This window comes from Octopus bimaculoides, chromosome 20 (genome assembly GCF_046866305.1).
Source record: "Octopus bimaculoides isolate indiv1 chromosome 20, ASM4686630v1, whole genome shotgun sequence".
In the NCBI taxonomy this organism is placed as follows: Eukaryota; Metazoa; Mollusca; class Cephalopoda; order Octopoda; family Octopodidae; genus Octopus; species Octopus bimaculoides.
In genome coordinates, this window is record NC_142947.1 from 34,372,150 (window position 1) to 34,389,997 (window position 17,848).

The window sequence follows — 17,848 nt, forward strand, 5'->3', positions numbered from 1 at the left end:
CAACAAAACCCCCAAATTTCCATCTACTCCTTACTTAACTTACAATCACGTACACAGCGTCGGTAAGCACAGAAGCATATCTAATGGCTAGCTACTGTCCCTCCCAAACCGTTTAATATTCTTCCTCTCCAGAGGAAGGTGTCCCAAGAATTTTTTTTTAAATCATGCTAAATTTTGTTCCAACTTTCAAATGTCTTTTATCTTTTACCAGTTTCAGCCATTTGATTGCGCCCATGCTGGAGCACCGCCTTAGAGGGCTGCAGTCGAACAAATCGACCGCAGGATTATTTATACTATGTAATCCTAGTACTTAATCTATCGGTTTCTTTTGCCGAACCGCTAAGTTATGGGAACATTAACACACCAATATTGGTTCTCAAGCGATGGCAGGGGAGGAGACACACACACACACACACACACACACACACACAAATAGATATACATATATACATATATGACATGCTTCTTTCAGTTTCCGTGTGCCAAATCCACTCACAAGGATTTGGTCGACCGTGGCTATAGTAGAAGACATTTGCCCAAGATGTCACGCATTTATAATATAAATTATTTACATCTATTTAAGTTACGAAACAATTTGTCGTGATATTAGAATGCTGTTTCTATTGTTAAATAAAATTTCATCAAACTATTTCTGTCATTTATTAATTTATACACTCCTTGTCGTTTTCTCTTGAATCGTACTATTTATTCTGTTTTGTAGAATGATATATCAAGGGGCTTTTTTTGGACTAGTATCGGATTACCTGAAATCCATATATTGTGACATACATGTGTGTGTGTGTGTGTGTGTGTATACTTCGAAGGAATAATTTCCAAGTATTTTGTTCAATCCAAGATTGTTAACTCTACTTAAACAGTTATTATTTAGTGTCAAATATATTTTGTCTTTGAAGTCATTAATCTTTTGAATTGCTGTATACAAAGCCAAAGGAAGAAACATGGAAAGAATGAAGGTTGAGTTTGTGAAATGCAACCAAAAGCCAGTTTAACTGACCAAGTTACGTGTAACTAACCATATCGGTTGACCTGTGTAGAAAAAAAGCAAATGTTTATAAGCCAGGAGTGGTCATATAGTAACCAGGACCCTCGCTACAAATCTAAATGTCACAATTGATGCAGAACGTGAGTGTAATATTATCAAATACCAAGTATAAAAGTATAACTGACCAGATGTAAGCACTTAATGAGAACGCCTGAACAATATGAAGAAAATAAGAGTGTTAATGACCCTGGAATGTATAGAATGCATAAACACCAACCAGGAACCTCGCCACAAGCTTTAAGTGCCATGGAATCGTGTCGAATATTACTAAGTATAACATTACGAAATATCAAGTTAATTAATGAAATGTAAGCACCCAACCAGAATGATCGGCTAATATGGAGGAAACAAAATATCAAAGTCCTTACAATGTATAGATACCAAGAAACAACCTCGTCACAAGGTAAATACTATAGAACCGCGTCAGTGATCAAGTTATTGTTGGTGTGACATAAATTCTGACAGCAAATAATAAACGTTCTTTGTGTGTTGTTGAATGGTTTGTATGTCTTGCATGCCGTTATTGTTACATATGTAGTTTGAAATCTATATATGTTATGTTTCCCTCGGATGACTCGTAGAGATAACACAACGAGTTGTACAATTTAATTATTACATTTATTGTTCAATTACATACAAAGAACGCACTCACCCAATGTTCGTTATGAATAAACAAAAGTCATGTCCGCCATATATATATCAATGACATTTTACCACGACAGTCCCACAAGACAACAACAATGAAACAATGAACTCAGACGAACCACATGACACACGGAACGTCAGACGAATTACATATCTAACAGTCCATATAACACCTCCCCACTGAAATTGATGCTACACAAGAAGTATCAACAGCAAAGTCTCTCTTGGGTTTTACGGGTTCTCTTGGACCGTCTTGGGTTGTCTGGTCCATACTCTGGAACGGGTAACATGGTCTTGGGTCTGGTTTGTCTTTGTGTTAGTGGCACAGTTTCCGAGATCTCCATCGGGTGATCTGTTGCAAATTCAAATACAGTGTTTTCTGCATCACCAGGTTCATTGTCTTCCTCAGTTGTGTACCGCGGTCGCAGCTGTTCCCAGTGTCGTCTCCACATCGGGCCATGAGGTATGACCTTCACGTTAAAGCAGCGAGTACCCAATGACTTCTTAATGATTGCTGGTACCCATCGGGGATCTTTGTCTCGGCGAGGTCCATAGTATAGTGCATACACAGGATCTCCGGCCTTGTACTGCCTGGTAACTTTAGCGACATCAGCCGAGCTTGGAGTCACCTGAGACTTATGTGCTTCCTTAGACTGTTTGCCTTGAGCAATGTGTGTTGGCGATGGCAGCAGAGAATCAATCCTTGTTCGTATCTGCCGGTTATTCAAAAGTTCACTTGGAGAGAATCCACAGGATGTTGGTGTTCTCCGGTACTGCATCAAGAATTCTTGAAGTGCTCGTGTTGGCGGCAGAGAAGACTTCCTCAGAGCTTGTTTGAAGGTCTGCACCAAACGTTCCGCTGCTCCGTTGGTAGCTGGGTGGTAAGGTGCCCCTGTCAGGTGTGTGATCCCGCGTTCTTTGCACCAGCTCTGGAACTCCTCAGACGTAAAAGTTGGTGCATTATCGGTGACCAGTGTGTGAGGAAATCCAAAGTGCGCAAAGTCTTCCTCAAGCAGATTTAAAGTGGCTTTGGAGGACGTGGAGGAAGTAGGATGAATGCATGGGTACTTGGAATAAGCATCTGTGATCACCAGCCAATCTCTACCCATAAAATGTATTGCATGGTCCAGATGTAAGCGGCTCCACGGCTTTTCTGGTAACATCCATGGGTGAACTGGAGGCTTAGATGGTTGCCTTTGATGTTCGTTACATGAATCACATCGTCGACTGGCTATCTCTATAGCAGCATCGATACCAGGCCAATAAACGGCAGTTCTTGCTAGTTGTTTCATGCGTTCCATGCCAAAATGTCCAAGATGCAGAAGATTGAGGATCTTTGGCTGCAAGCTATGTGGAATCACAACTCTAGATCCATGTATAAGGCATCCATGACAGATACTAAGTGAGTTTGATAACTTACGGAACTTGTTGACTTCGTCATTGATCTCCATGTTCTTTGGTGGCCAGCCTTCACGGACGTAGCGCATCACTGTAGATATCACTGGATCTTTCCCTGACTCTTGACGGAGGACGTTAGCATCCACAGGTTGGACTTGAATACTAAGAGCTTTGATGGCACACACCATGTCTATGTCTTCACCATTTTCCTTTCTGTCAAAGTCGTTGTCATCACCGAATGGCAAGCGACTGAGGGCATCAGCATTGCCATGATCTGCTGATTTCCAATATTCAATGGTGTAGTCAAACTGGTTCAGCCACAGGGCCCATCGTGCTAGTCTGTTAGCAGCGAGAAGTGGCGTCCCTTTCCTCGGACTGAATAGTGATGTCAGTGGCTTGTGGTCAGTCACGAGTACGAATTTACGACCGTACAAATATTGGTAAAACTTCTGCAAGCCAAATATGATAGCTAGGGCTTCCTTTTGAATTTGACTGTAGTTACGCTGTGCAGAAGTGAGAGTCTTGGACATATTGGATATTGGGCGCTCGCTTCCATCAGGATAGCGGTGAAACAGGACTGCTCCAATACCAACGTTTGATGCGTCACAAGCCAGTCCCAAAATTTTGTTTGGATCGAAGTGTATCAGAACTTGACTTGATGAAAGTACATTTTTCAAGTGATCAAAAGCTGACTGTTCCTCATCTCCCCACTTCCAAATAGTTGACTTTTTTGTAAGGCAATAGAGTGGCTCTGCTATACTGGCTAGGTTTGGGATAAACTTTCCATAAAACTGAACTGAACCTAGGAAAGATTTCAAGCTTGATTCGTTCGTTGGAGATGGCATCTTTAAGACTGCTTCGACTTTGGATCCCTTAGTGATCCCTTCAGCCGACAAAATGTGTCCAAGGTATTCTACACTGGGTAGTGCAAACTGGCACTTTTCACGGCGACATCTGAGTCCATTGTCGCTTAGACGTGTGAGCAGACACTTTAGGTTGTTTAAGTGACTGTTTGCATCTTTCCCACTGACGAGCATGTCATCCTGGAAGACGGCCACTCCAGGTAGATCATGGGTCAGGTTTTCCATGATCTCCTGAAAGTAACCAGGTGCTGACTTGATTCCGAAAGGGAGTCGTTGTTGCAGGAGTACTCCACGGTGAGTGCTGAGTGCGAGTCTGCGTTGACTTTCTGGAGCCAGTTTGATCTGATTATAGGCATCAGCAAGGTCTATCTTTGTATATCTGAATCCACCTCCGAGTTTCTGCATCAGTTCAGCAGGGAGTGGCATTGGATGACGGTGATCAGCAAGTTGGTCATTAATTCCCACAGAGTAGTCACCACAAATCCGTAGTTTGGGCTTCAGGTTGCTTGAAGTGTGTGCTTTACGAATCGGTACCACTGGCGTTCCGTATTCGTTGAATTGAACAGGCTTCCAGATTCCCTTGGCGATGCCTTCTTCGTAACCTTTGGCCAGGTCATCACGAAGAGCAAATGGGACCGGACGTGCCTTGTGAAAGACTGGTGTTGCGTCCGATTTGAACTTCACTTCCAGTTCAAAGTTCTTGAGACATCCCAATTCTTGCTTGAAAAGATCTGGAAATTCATCACACATGTTGTGACAATCTTGCTGCAGGGAAACATAGGGCTCGCTTGAGGTCTTTGGATACATCCCTTCTGCACCTTCCCTCTTAGCTTGGCTGTCTATGCTTTTCAAACCTAGAGCAGTGTCTACGGAAATTCCCAGAGTCTGGATAGCATTCCGACCCAGCAAATTAAGATCAGAGATCTTGGTGACTATGTAAGGTATAAGATCCTGCTTACCAGTTGTTGGATCCTTGGTTTGGCCCATGAAAGTTCCTAGAACAGGCAGGTTGTGCTTGCTGGCAGATTCATAGCGATGCTTGACATCTTGCAGCTTTGGTCTTCCAAGTTGTTTCCAGACTGACAAGGAAACAAAATTGCCTGTAGTAGCAGTGTCCAATTCCATTGTGAACAGTCTGTTCTGGATTGTTACTGGCACAATTAAACTATGAGTGTCTCGGGAAACTTCACCTAGGATCGCCTTGACTAGCTCAGCTTTTGTGATTCTTTTCACGGGAGTTTGTGAATGGCCATTGCGTTGCTGATGTTGTTTTTTCCTACACACCGCTTGCAAATGACCCTTTTTATCACAAAAATGACATTTGGTTTCCCTGAAAGGACAGTCTGTTGCTTTGTGGGCCTTTCCACATCGGTAGCATTTCTCCTGGTTTGTGGAATAAGACTGCTGATGTTTCTTTTGAGGACTCTTATTCCTGTTCTGCTGGACCTTGTACACCTGCTTGGTTTTGGAACCGTATACAGTTTCTTTTGCAACCTTTGCTGCGTCTTCAGTCTCAATGGCAACCTGGACAGCACGGGCAAAATCTAGTTCTGAGTCTTTTATCTTAAAAAGCGCCTTCAGAACCACTTCATTGTTAACCGAACATATGAATCTCTGTCTCAGAGCTTCATCCTGTGGGTTGGTGATCGCTGGAAAATCACAGGTAGCTGCATCCTGGCGTATACGTGCTGCCAGCTCCTGGAGAGTTTCGCCTGGCTTCCGCTGCATATCACTCCAAAACTTGAAACGCTCTCTCACAATGAAAAGTTTAGGGTCGAACTGTTCCTTCATGAAGTCAACGATTTCGTCCATTATCAAGTTGTTGATATCTTTAGGCGGATTTTGTTGGGTAGCCAGATTAGCAAGTTGTTTGTAAACAGTAGCAGTCTGATTGGTCAGGAACACTTGTGCCATGCGTTTTTCAGGTACAGCATTAGCAGCCACAAACGTACGGAATCTTGACCAGTAATCAGGCCATAGTTCTGTCGCTGAATCAAATGCAGTAAATGGTGGAATCGACACTGTTGTTGAAGCAGCTGAAAAATAGCCACTAGAATCGCCTTCAACTTGTCGAGCACCAAACAGTTTTAACAGAGCGTCCATATCTCTCTGATGTTGTTGCATTTACTTGTCCATTTGTTCCCTAAACAATTTAATAAGTTCTACTGTCTGTTTTTCAGCCATTGTTATTACGATGAATAATTTTACGGTAAAGTAAGCATGTATCCTATCGGCGACGCCAATAAACTCTGTTATGTTTCCCTCGGGTGACTCGCAGAGATAACATAACGAGTTATACAATTTAATTATTACATTTATTGTTCAATTACATACAAAGAACGCACTCACCCAATGTTCGTTATGAATAAACAAAAGTCATGTCCGCCATATATATATCAATGACATTTTACCACGACAGTCCCACAAGACAACAACAATGAAACAATGAACTCAGACGAACCACATGACACACGGAACGTCAGACGAATTACATATCTAACAGTCCATATAACAATATAATTAAGAATTTGGAGCACTAATCCAAAAGTTATGTTCGAACTCAAACAAGTGTGATTGTATTTTCCATTTACAAAACTGCTACATTTTACCTGAAATCTAATGTAATAAACATAGCTAGTTACTTACTTGTTTTTCTCTTTCTCTTCCTTCTCTTCCTTTCTCAATCTCATTCACTCTCTCTCTCTCTTTCTCCTCTTATTCACTCTCAGTTTTTTTTATCTATATGTGTATATTTCCACACATGTAACCGCGCGCATATGTGTACATGTGTATTATTAATTCATAATAATATAAATTATTTACATTTTTACGAAGCAGTTTGCCTTGTATTACAATTTTCTTATTGTTAAATAAAATTTCATCAAACTATTTCTGTCATTTATTAATTTATACACTCCTTGCTGTTTTCTCTTGAATCGTATTATTTATTCTATGTTTTGTAGAATGATATATCAAGGGGCTGTTTTTGGACTAGTATCGGATTACTTGAATCCATATATTGTGACATTCATATATGTGTGTTTGCGCGTGTGTGTGTGCACATGACACTTAGTTCCTTTTTTGTTCTTTCTTTTATGTAAAATAACGCCTTATCCAGGCATTTATATTCGGGATGTAACTGTCTGAATAAGACATTTTCCAAGAAACATTACCTCATGTTCTGCTTCAGTTTTCCTTTTTGCTCAGGAAATGAATGTTAACGGAAAGAATAAAATTTTTATCATTGATAAACATTATTGTTCCCCAATAAAAATTAGTTAGTTATCAGAATGGGTCAGTCTCAGCAGATATTGTTGGAGCTGAGCGTGAAACGAAGAATACTTTCGTTGGTAGAAAGAAAATAAATAAATAGATAAATAAATAAATAAAATAAAACATTAGAATCACTGAACCAGAATACCGTGTCCACGACTTTGCTGTATTCTCCAAACAGTGAACCTGGCTTTTCCTGAGCGAAATGTTAACATGGAAAAAACTCTTGAATCTTGAGATTATCTCCCCGTCTTAAGTGGAGTTGGACTGAATTACCATTTGATAATTATGACACATCCTTTAGAAGCTGTGTTAATTTTAACAAGTCAAGAATTTATGTTGTATGGTATCTAATATACCAGTATTTGCCTAGGTACTAAGGTATGTGTATAGTATACGCCTAAATAGGCAAATTCGGGGGAAATCCATGCATGACTTGGTTCTTTACGAAATAAATTATGTGGATCCTTAAAATGTCACTTTTTATAGCAAATCCATCGAATACTTTTGTAGGGAGGCTAAAAGACAATCGAGGAACTAAATTGGAAGCAATTTACAACAGTATTTATCAATGTATGTCAGCACAAGCCACTTCAGCATGAAACCTTGCCACCTCAAACTGAGATTGATGATTTCACATGAAGACAATCACTTCAAAGTGGGAATTGTAATTTCAAAGGGAGATTAACGCGTAATTTAATAGAGAAAAGAATCTAAACATTATAAAATCATTAGGAAATTAGGAAATTACTTATTGCATTACTGATTTCTTGTGATTGAAAAACAGTCGTTTTACATTTTGTCTTGTTTGCACATCGAAAAAATTTACTAGATTATGCAAATAATAATAAATGCGTCCTTCTGAAGCCTAGCCAAGCTCATGGGCCCGGTTTCCCGGTTTCAATGGCGTATGTGTTCCCCAGCTGGACGGGACGCCAGTCCATCGCAGCGTTACTCATTTTTGCTAGCTGAGGGAACTGGAGCAACGTGAAATGAAGTGATTTTCTCAAGAACACAACGAGTCGTCCGGTCCAGGAATCGAAACCACAATCTTACGATCATGATGTTGACACCTTAACCACTAGGCCATGCGCCTCCACGGATTATGCAAAGCTGAATGTAAATTTGATCAATTGAATTTATTTTCTAAAGTACGAGGAGAGGGTATATGAATTTTTCAATGGCTTCAGAACATGTAATTTATATATAGTCTATATGCAATTCACTTGCTATGGAGAATACAAAAAATTGCTCATTAACCACGTAAAAGAAGAGAAACCAAACATTTAATACTCCTATAAAATATCTGGGTAAAGAGAGTTAGAAAAATGTCGTTTTTATTGACTCATTGAAGAGTTAAGTCAATTTAAGTTTTGTTTAAGTGGAATATGCTCCGAAATCTACCTTTGAAGTTACATGTGCTCACTTAGAAAGAGTTATTCTTATGTTGAAGTGATGTGCTCTTTATTAATATTGATTTCGATTCGTATTGTACACTGACAATTGAATCTGGCCGTCAAGAAATTCTGCTTCGATCTGTTAACTATTTAATAAGAAAAGAGAGAAAGACAGCGAGTAATGTAGTCTGGGAAATGTTTTACGTTTAGAAAAGACTGAATGGTTACAGTTGGAAAGTCTTTGGCCATAAGTTTCTTTAATTTGGGCTGATATGGAGTTAATGTATTATCTCTTATAACAAAAGTTTCAATATAAATTACCATGCATACAATTGAAAATCGAATCGGAGCGTCAAATAATTTCGTAAAATATTTTATTCAAACCGTTATAAAGGGGAATTACCAGTATGGATCATACGGCATCTTTATTAAGTTCAATAATGGGTGGGATGGGGAAATAAAGAATGGAAGTTCGTTTCGTAACCAAATGGTTTCGGGTTCAGCCTCATTGCGCGACACTTCGAGCAAGTGTCTTCTTGTATAGTCCCGGGACGACTAATGACTTGTGAGAGAATTTGATAGACAGAAATTGTGTGAAAGCTTTATTTATCTGTTTAAATCTTTATATGCGTGTGTGTGTGTGTGTGTGTGTGTGTGTGTGTGTGTGTGTGTGTGTGTGTGTGTGTGTGTGTGTGCATGTCTTTTTGTTCTTCCTCACACCGCTTCACAACTTCTGTTCGTTTGTTGCACCCTGAAGCCTAACGCTTCAGCGAAAGGGACTAATAGATTAAGCATCGGACTGGGATCCATTTGATCGACTAAATCCGACCAGTCTAAGCCGCAGTCCAATAACAAGCAAATAAAAGCATAAATCATAAGTGAACCGAAGTCGTTAAAGCTGAAAATATCGCATTTTTACATGTAGCGGCTTCCATAGATTTTCCTTTTGCTATATATTCTCTGCTTTTGTGTAAAGTTTATACAGAACCTCCCTAACAGGCTTGAGTGTACTTCCTTGTCAATCTGTGAATCTGCTGACTCTTTTCCTGATTTATTACAATGGCTAACCTATTGTCTGAAAAATGGCCTTTTATTCAAAACGCAACCGATGAGGTTCAAGAAATATGCGAGAAGGTGAGTTTTTAAAAATTTTATTTTCATTGATTTAATTTCATAAACATTCTTGTTTAATTTTCCGAAGTTAGCATTGACAGGGCAAATACGACCATTCCGTCTTTTGCTTCAGACTTTGTTTACATAATACGTTTTTTAAAAAAGAAAGTAAGAAAGAAAGAAACTATTTCGTTGCGTTTTTGTTCTTGTAACTTCTGTTATAATCCGATTCAGTGGGAGTACATGGCCTACTGGTTAGAGCGTTGCGCTCACGAATGTGAGACCGTGGACAGTGCGGTGCGTTGTGTTCTTGAGCAAAACACGTTGATCTACGGTCATTTCAACATCTGATGGGCAAATATCAATTTGATGGCAACAGTGTATAGCACAAATATTTGATAACTATAAACATATAGGCGCAGGAGTAACTGTGTGGTAAGAAGATTGCTTACCAACCTCATGGTTCCGGGTTCAGTCCCACTCCGTGGCATCTTGGGCAGGTGTCTACTACTATATCCTCGGGCCGACCAAAGCCTTGTGAGTGGATTTGGTAGATGGAAACTGAAAGACCCCGTCGTATATATATATATATATATGTGTGTGTGTGTGTGTGTGTGTGTGTGTGTGTGTGTGTGTGTGTGTGTGTGTGTGTGTATGCATGTTTGTGTGCCTGTGTTTGTCCACCCAACATCGCTTGACAACCGATGGTGGTGTGTTTACGTCTCCGTAACTTAGCAATTCGGCAAAACAGACCGATAAAATAAGTACTAGCTTTCAAAGAATAAGTTCTGGAATCGATTTGCTCGACTGAAGGCGGTGCTCCAGCATGGCCGCAGTCAAATGACCGAAACAAATAAAAGAATAAAAGAATATCATCTGTGCAGGATGCTCAGCAAGAAATTGCAGAACCGTCTTTCTCGGACTCGAGAGACTACAATCACCATCATCATCATTATTATCATCACGCGCTTTTTCCCTGCACTGCCGAGCGCAGTTCTGTGTGTCTTAGGTACGTGCTGTGGTTATCGTAGTACTCTTATTTTCTTTGTGTTGAAAGTGCTTTACGTAGGATGTGTACAGTGCCTAGTAGTGTTATTTTCTGTTTGTTATATACATTCGTAGGTCCGGGTGTTTTGTTTATGTATTTGTCTGCATGTCAATTCCACGAATTTCAATGTCACGAGCAGACTTTTAAAGGGGTTCCTTTATGAACCCCAGCTAAACTCGGAGGTAGGGCCACCCGCCCGCACCAACACTAGGAGGTTGAGTAATCCCACTCTTTTCTTTTCTCTCAACTCTCTCCGGCCAATGGGTTGCATAAATCTATGTGACTTGGGTTCGTCCTGGAAGCAAAATCGTTTACTCAATGACCTCAGGTTACCAGGTTAGGATGTGATAACCGCCAGTGAGACCAAGGTTTCTGTCAAACACACACTAACCTCCATTTTTTGTGACTTTGAGATCTAGGCATCTCTTAGACGTCCTGGAATGGGAGAGGGATGGTAGTGCTAGTTAGGAAAGGCCTAGATTCCGAGGTACGGATGATAATCTTGGATCTGGATGATAACAAGGTTGTGCTTTTAAACTAGTCACAGTGTACACCTTGACTTGAGCGGGGCAGCAGAACTTCTTCAGACCTTTGGAGATTTTTTTTTTCTTGAGATGTCTCGCTGTTTAATGCTAGTAGAAGATCTGAATGACATCTTGGATGCACGCCTGGATTGGGTGGGGTTAACCGATAGAATGAGGAGGTGTAAAAGCCTCCTAAATCTACTCAGCTGCTTCAAATAGGCTGACAGGTGCCGAATTTATTTCCCGAATGCACCAATTTGGTCATGGGCAAACAGTATCGGATCTCCCAGATCGTACCTAGATAACATACTCTGTAGACCAGTAGCGAGGGATCGCGTATGCTGTTCACAATTCAAAGTCGTTGGCTATACAGACCACAAACTTGTGCTCTGCACTCTCAGTCTAAATACTGGAAACTCAATGCGGCTTTTCTGGCTCTACAAGTTTCAGAGACCGGTTAAACAAGTCAGTTCATCGGAAGTTATCGGGTGCAATCGTCAACTACCAATGGTAGATAGCTCCGAAAAGGGTTATTAGGGTTGGGACGTTAAGGTTTAGGAAAGAATTAACGTTAGAGGAATCTAGAATACAGGGAGACCTAGTTAGGAAATTAGTAGATCCACTTAGCAGAGCCATAGCGACCGATGTGCTCGCGGCATGATTGGCTCTTGATCGATTGTTCAATGCCAAGCACGAAGGTTGCGTTGTCAGAGCTAGGCTGCATGCACCAATATATATGTGTGTGTGTGTGTGTGTGTGTGTGTGTGTGTGTGTGTGTGTGTGTGTGTGTGTGTGTGTGTGTGTGTGCGCGCGCGCGCGTGTGTGTGTGTGTGTATGTATGCATATGCAGACGACGTCACCTGAATAGTATCAAGCATGTCGGAAATCTAGAAGATCGGCACTACCCAAACGGAATACGAAGCGATACCAAGAGCAAAGATTAACCAGAAGTCGGTAAGCCTGCAGTTCGGCACCTTGAGAGGCGGATCCATGCTACCTGACAGCGTCGTAGGGTGCTGGACGAAAGGACTAGTTAAACTGCTCGAGGTCTGGTATGGTCCAGACTTCCAAGAACTGGTGGAAGGTGACGAGCAAGGTCTCACATAGAAATGGGCAGAGTTGAAGTTATCATTTGAAAGTTTGAGCGGAGGTGGCGAATGCGTAGATCTCTTCCGTCATCTACCACTGACTGACCATCGTCACTTGCCCAGCATCGTTACTGATCAGACTGGAACCCTTGCTCTTCTTCTTTCTGTAGTGGAGGATTGCATGCACAGACATGCGCTGAGGCTGCAACATCTCCAGTGTTTCCTTAATGGTAAGCAAGTGTGACAGATAGGATTTTTCTCTGCTCATCTCAGTCCTGGATTAAATGTAGACCGAGAAAGGGCGCTCGGCACAGCTGAGTGGAATAGTGAAGGAAACTTTAGGCAGTGGAAACACACACACACACACACACACACACACACACACACACACACACACACACACACACACACACACACACACACACACACACACACACACATGCATAATCAAGCATACACGCGTGCGCGCGCACGTGATGAAATTTTAGATATACACGTAGAAATACTGAAAGGAAAAAAGAGAGGGAATGTGTGAAAGAGAGAGAGAAATGAGGTGGGTGAGAGAAACATTAACATGTCTGATGTCAAGTAGGTCGGCATTAAATCGGCAACACCGAAATGGCTGTGCCGTACCATCTCCTATCCAGTGTAGTTGTGTTATGTTCTGTGTTTCTTATGACATTATCAATATAATGATCTTCGTTGTCATTCTATTATGAAAGTATAAATATTACCATTGGCTTTCAGGCAAAGCTTCAAATCCAAGAGAAATTGATGAGAAATTCTGAAACATTTGCCGCTCTGCAATATAAGTGTGTTGGAGGTTTTCCTGGAGTATATTATTTGGTAAAGGTAATTGTTGCTACGTATGTTATATATTTATTCCACAATTATTTATATTAAGTTAGTTTTGCATTTTTTGTATTTTTATTTCTGCAGCTCGAACAGTCCTTTTTGTCTTATTCATTTTAAATTTGGTTATTCATCCATCCATCCCTCTGTCAGTCCGGCTGTGCGGTTAAGAAGTTTGTTTCCTAGCCACATAGGTTTGGGTTCAGCCCCACTGCGCGGCACTTAGGGCAAGTCGTCCAAAGCTTTAATATATTGAGAATGTCATGCAGGTGTTTGTTGTGTAGCACTTATTTTGCTGTTTGTCCATTTCATTCTCAAAATCTGACTGTGCGGCTGCAGCAGAGACAAAGTAGATGGATTCAGTTGGTCTCAGTTCTTTTGAATTTGCTAGAAGTTCTTAGCAACAAAGCTCAGAAGTAAAGAACTGGCACTTCAAATTGTGTTGCATTTGCATGAGTATTTTAAGGATTTTACAAATATGGAGAACAGTCTTAATGCTTCACTCTTCAAATTTAACGTTAGCACTGTAATAAATTTGACTGAGAACAATACGATGACCTACCTCGCACGTTTAGAAGTGTATGTATTGTAAAATAAATAAATCTATCAGTTTGGACAATGATTATTCAATTGTTTTTCCATATAAGTGGCTGAATATTCCTTGGAAATATATATCCTTAATGCAATAACTCTCATGCAGAATTAGCATGTGACAGTGTGCATCAAGGCTGGAGTTTGAGTTACAGGTACAATTCATCTTAGCAGATTCTACAGTTTTCGACAACCCAAATGTTTGACACTTAAAGTATTTGACTGTATAAGCATTTTCAGGTGCAATGCCAACATGTTTCTATAGTCTACACCAAATACACGAGCAAGTGACTCTTGTAGAAACTCTTGTAAAATTCCATGTCCAAATGCCACCTCTAAGTGATCTGAAACTCAAATCAAATATAGCAGGTGTAAAACACAGGAGTAAAGTTTTGGGCAACTTACAGAAAGCACATACAGAATTTTATTCGAGTTGATCTAGATTTATATAATCACTTACCAAACACAGTAAGCCAGAGCGCAATCATTATTTCTTTTGATGTTATTACTCTAACCATCTATATTCTCCGTGATAATGGAACCAATTTGGAGGCGCAATGGCCCAGTGGTTAGGGCAGCGGACTCGTGGTCATAGGATCGCGGTTTCGATTCCCAGACCGGGTGTTGTGAGTGTTTATTGAGCGAAAACACCTAAAGCTCCACGAGACTCCGGCAGGGGGTGGTGGTTGTACTCTTTCACCACAACTTTCTCTCACTCTTTCTTCCTGTTTCTGTTGTACCTGTATTTCAAAGGGCCAGCCTTGTCACACTCTGTGTCACACTGAATATCCCCGAGAACTATGTTAAGGGTACACGTGTCTGTGGAGTGAGTGCTCAGCCACTTGCACGTTAATTTCACAATCAGGCTATTCCGTTGATAGGATCAACTGGAACCCTCGACGTCTCAGACTATAAAATAATTACTTCCCAAATGATGATTCGACGTGTCATGAAAATTCCCACAAACTAGATAATACTCAAAGAAACTACTCATATATTCAGAAACACGTTCTACTCGTATCTAAGAGAAAACTTAAAAACATATCTAGATGACTGCTTAATTCTATGGTTGGAGGATCTAAATGAACTAATGAAATTTAAGAATTATATAAATAATATAAAAGACAAAATATTCAGTTTACAATAGAATTTAATCAGAAAGAACTAGAATTTCTATACATTTTAATCATGTATAAATCTGGATAAATAGAAACATATCCATTTCATATCCATATATAATTACAGAATACTTACACAAAACACTCCCACATCCGATAGGTGTTGTTCACTTTCCATGAACCAGGTTAACTCACAAAGTTTTGATCATCCTACAGCTATAGTATGCCAAAATTCCTAGCTAGGGGAGGGAATCCAAAATCTGGTGGTTCGAAAGCAATGTTTTAAGCACATAGCCATACCTGTACATAGTTTTCCTCTACCAAATCCACTCACAAAGGTTTGGTTGGCCTAAGGCTATAGTAGATAACACATGCCTAACGTGCTACAGAGAGAGAGAGAGAGAGAGTTAACTTTTCATTCATAGAATTATAAACTTTATTGTTGAATCTTAAATATTTCTTTCAAATCTTTTATTATATTCTACAGATATATGTTGGAAATGACGAATGTGTTCATGCAATGCTTTCCCTATCGAGCGAGGAATCGAATGGTCTGAATGTGTTTGCAGTAAAGGGTTACATGAGACGTGATGACGAATTAGAACCTTTAAAGATAGAACTGCCTGAAAAGTAACTCATTTCGAGAAATGTAATTTTAAGAATAAAACATTTAATAAATCTTACAAAACTGTAAAGTGAATATTAGTAGTCCAAACATAAATAGGAAACTGTAATACTAAAGCATACATTTTATAGATCTTTATGATTTTCTTTATGATGGTCGGTATTTGAATATTGGTACAAAATATAGCATAGAATAAAGCTACTCACAAACTTAATTTGTTTCTTGATTTTGATTCTTGATTGTAACAATATTTCTCACTCATTACTTGTTCTCATGATGAATGCCACAAAATACCATTATAGGTAAGTATTGTAGGTCTACCAACACAAAGCCGAGTTTGATTCATGATTGTAGACATTTCTCTGCAGTCAGACTATTATTATTATATATTTGAGATGTTGTCTTTATCTTAGTTGCTAAGAGTTACCTATGATCATTATCAATGTCATTATTGTTTTATGTCTGCTTTTCCTGCTGGCATGCATTGGATGGGTTGTCACAATTTAAATCAGTCCCTGTCTAATGTTACTATCCTCATAAATGGTCTGAGTTTGGGTTTGGGTTTCTATTATTGGATGCCTTTTTCTAATAATTATTTTACAGAGACTACCCTTTGCAGTCTGTCATGCTACGAGCACTAGAGAGGGTGTTATGTCTTTAACAAGGGTCCTCATGACCCCGTCTTCTCTCTGTTTGTTTTCTAACCACTTTACATAGTGAACAGAGTAGATTTTATCATCGTATCAACTATAGTGAGGTTGCCTCGACCCCCTAAGACTAAAGAGTCATCATTGCTCTGATGTGTTTATTTTCTCAGAACAATGTAACTGATGAAGAAAAAACAATCAAAGCCCATAACCTGGTTAGGGGTTTCTTAGAAGAAAAGCTATGCGTGAAAGTAAAGAAAGCTTTTAACCAAAATTTCAAGAAATATGTCATTGAACTCGGAAAATGCTTCCTCGATGACTACTTCATTTTGTTTTCTTGATAAACCAAATGATGATTTACAAATATTTAACATCCTCAACACTCTTCACCCATCTATCAAATTCACGACAGAAACTAGTTACAATGACGTACCATTCCCAGACATTCACGTAAAAATACGCAGCTCCAGTCACAACGGATATAGTCTACAAAAAACGGACATACATCAATACTAGAAGTTCTACTCTTGCCATACTCCACACATCAAAAGGAACATTTTATACAACATGGCAAGACTTATCTGTACAATAGTAGCTAATCCAAAAATACGTCAAATTCACCTTAATGAACTCAAAGCCTTTCTAAAAAAACAAAATTAACCCTTAAAATTAATAAATGATATAATTATAAAGGCAATGAAGCTGGACGTCACACAACTGAGGACACTAAAGAAAAATATTAAAGAAAATGTTATTCTATTTATCAATACACACAATCCTGGAGTAACCAGGAGTAACCAGGAGTAACCAACATTTCTCACACTAAAAAAAAACAAAATTACCAATACTCTTACAAAGCCCTAGAATGAAAGATCTGATTGATGGAAAACCTTTTACGAAACCGTATATAACAACCCAAAAAGATATCTGAAGAACATCTCGCGAGGGCAAAATTCACATCAAAGAATGATTTAGAATTCTCCGTGAAGGAATGTAGAGATAGAAGATGTGGAACATGTAACAACAACTACAAATATTTGGACAGTGCTTCCCGCATAAAGTTTTTAAATGGATTCTCCATCAAAGTAAATGCAGCTATGAGCTGCTAGACAGACATGGGATCTCATATACTGCATAACCTGCTCCAATTGCAAGGAAAATTATATTGGCGAATATCCAAGAAAAGGAAGTGCACAAGATTTCACTGCGTAAGCATCTGGAAATATGCGGAAACGGCAAATTGAAGATCTTTCCCTTCTACAAATGTCCAAGGGATGACCCAAAGCTCCGAAAGGCAATGGAACTATTCTCTTGCCAAGCGTTTACGAAAACCCACTTATACGAACAAACTGTTATTTTACACTGTGTTTTCCTCCTTCTACCCATCTTTGTCTGCTTAAGTTCAAATCATTTGAGCACTACTCCTACGTGTTTTCTGTATTAAGCATCTCTGGATCTCACCTTTTGACTCTCTCTCTCCCTCTCTCTCTCTCTCTCTCTCTCTCTCTATATATATATATATATATATATATATATATATATATCATACACACACACACACACACACACACACACACACACACACACACACACACACACACAC

General features: G+C 39.6%; 1 protein-coding gene across 2 annotated transcripts; it reads left to right on the forward strand.

Moving 5' to 3' along the window:
- Positions 1-9,592: 9,592 nt before the first annotated feature.
- Positions 9,593-15,812, forward strand: LOC149131673 (cystatin-A-like). 2 transcript variants are annotated; one of them, XM_089338336.1, is made up of 3 exons: positions 9,593-9,773; positions 13,160-13,278; positions 15,461-15,668. In XM_089338336.1, exons 1-3 carry the CDS (start codon positions 9,699-9,701, stop codon positions 15,528-15,530), a joined length of 264 nt encoding a protein of 87 aa, XP_089194462.1. In that variant the 5' UTR covers positions 9,593-9,698; the 3' UTR covers positions 15,531-15,668. The 2 variants fall into 2 exon arrangements, with proteins under 2 accessions (XP_089194462.1, XP_089194461.1); XM_089338335.1 differs by having other exon boundaries at positions 9,595-9,773; positions 13,160-13,264; positions 15,461-15,812.
- Positions 15,813-17,848: the final 2,036 nt, after the last annotated feature.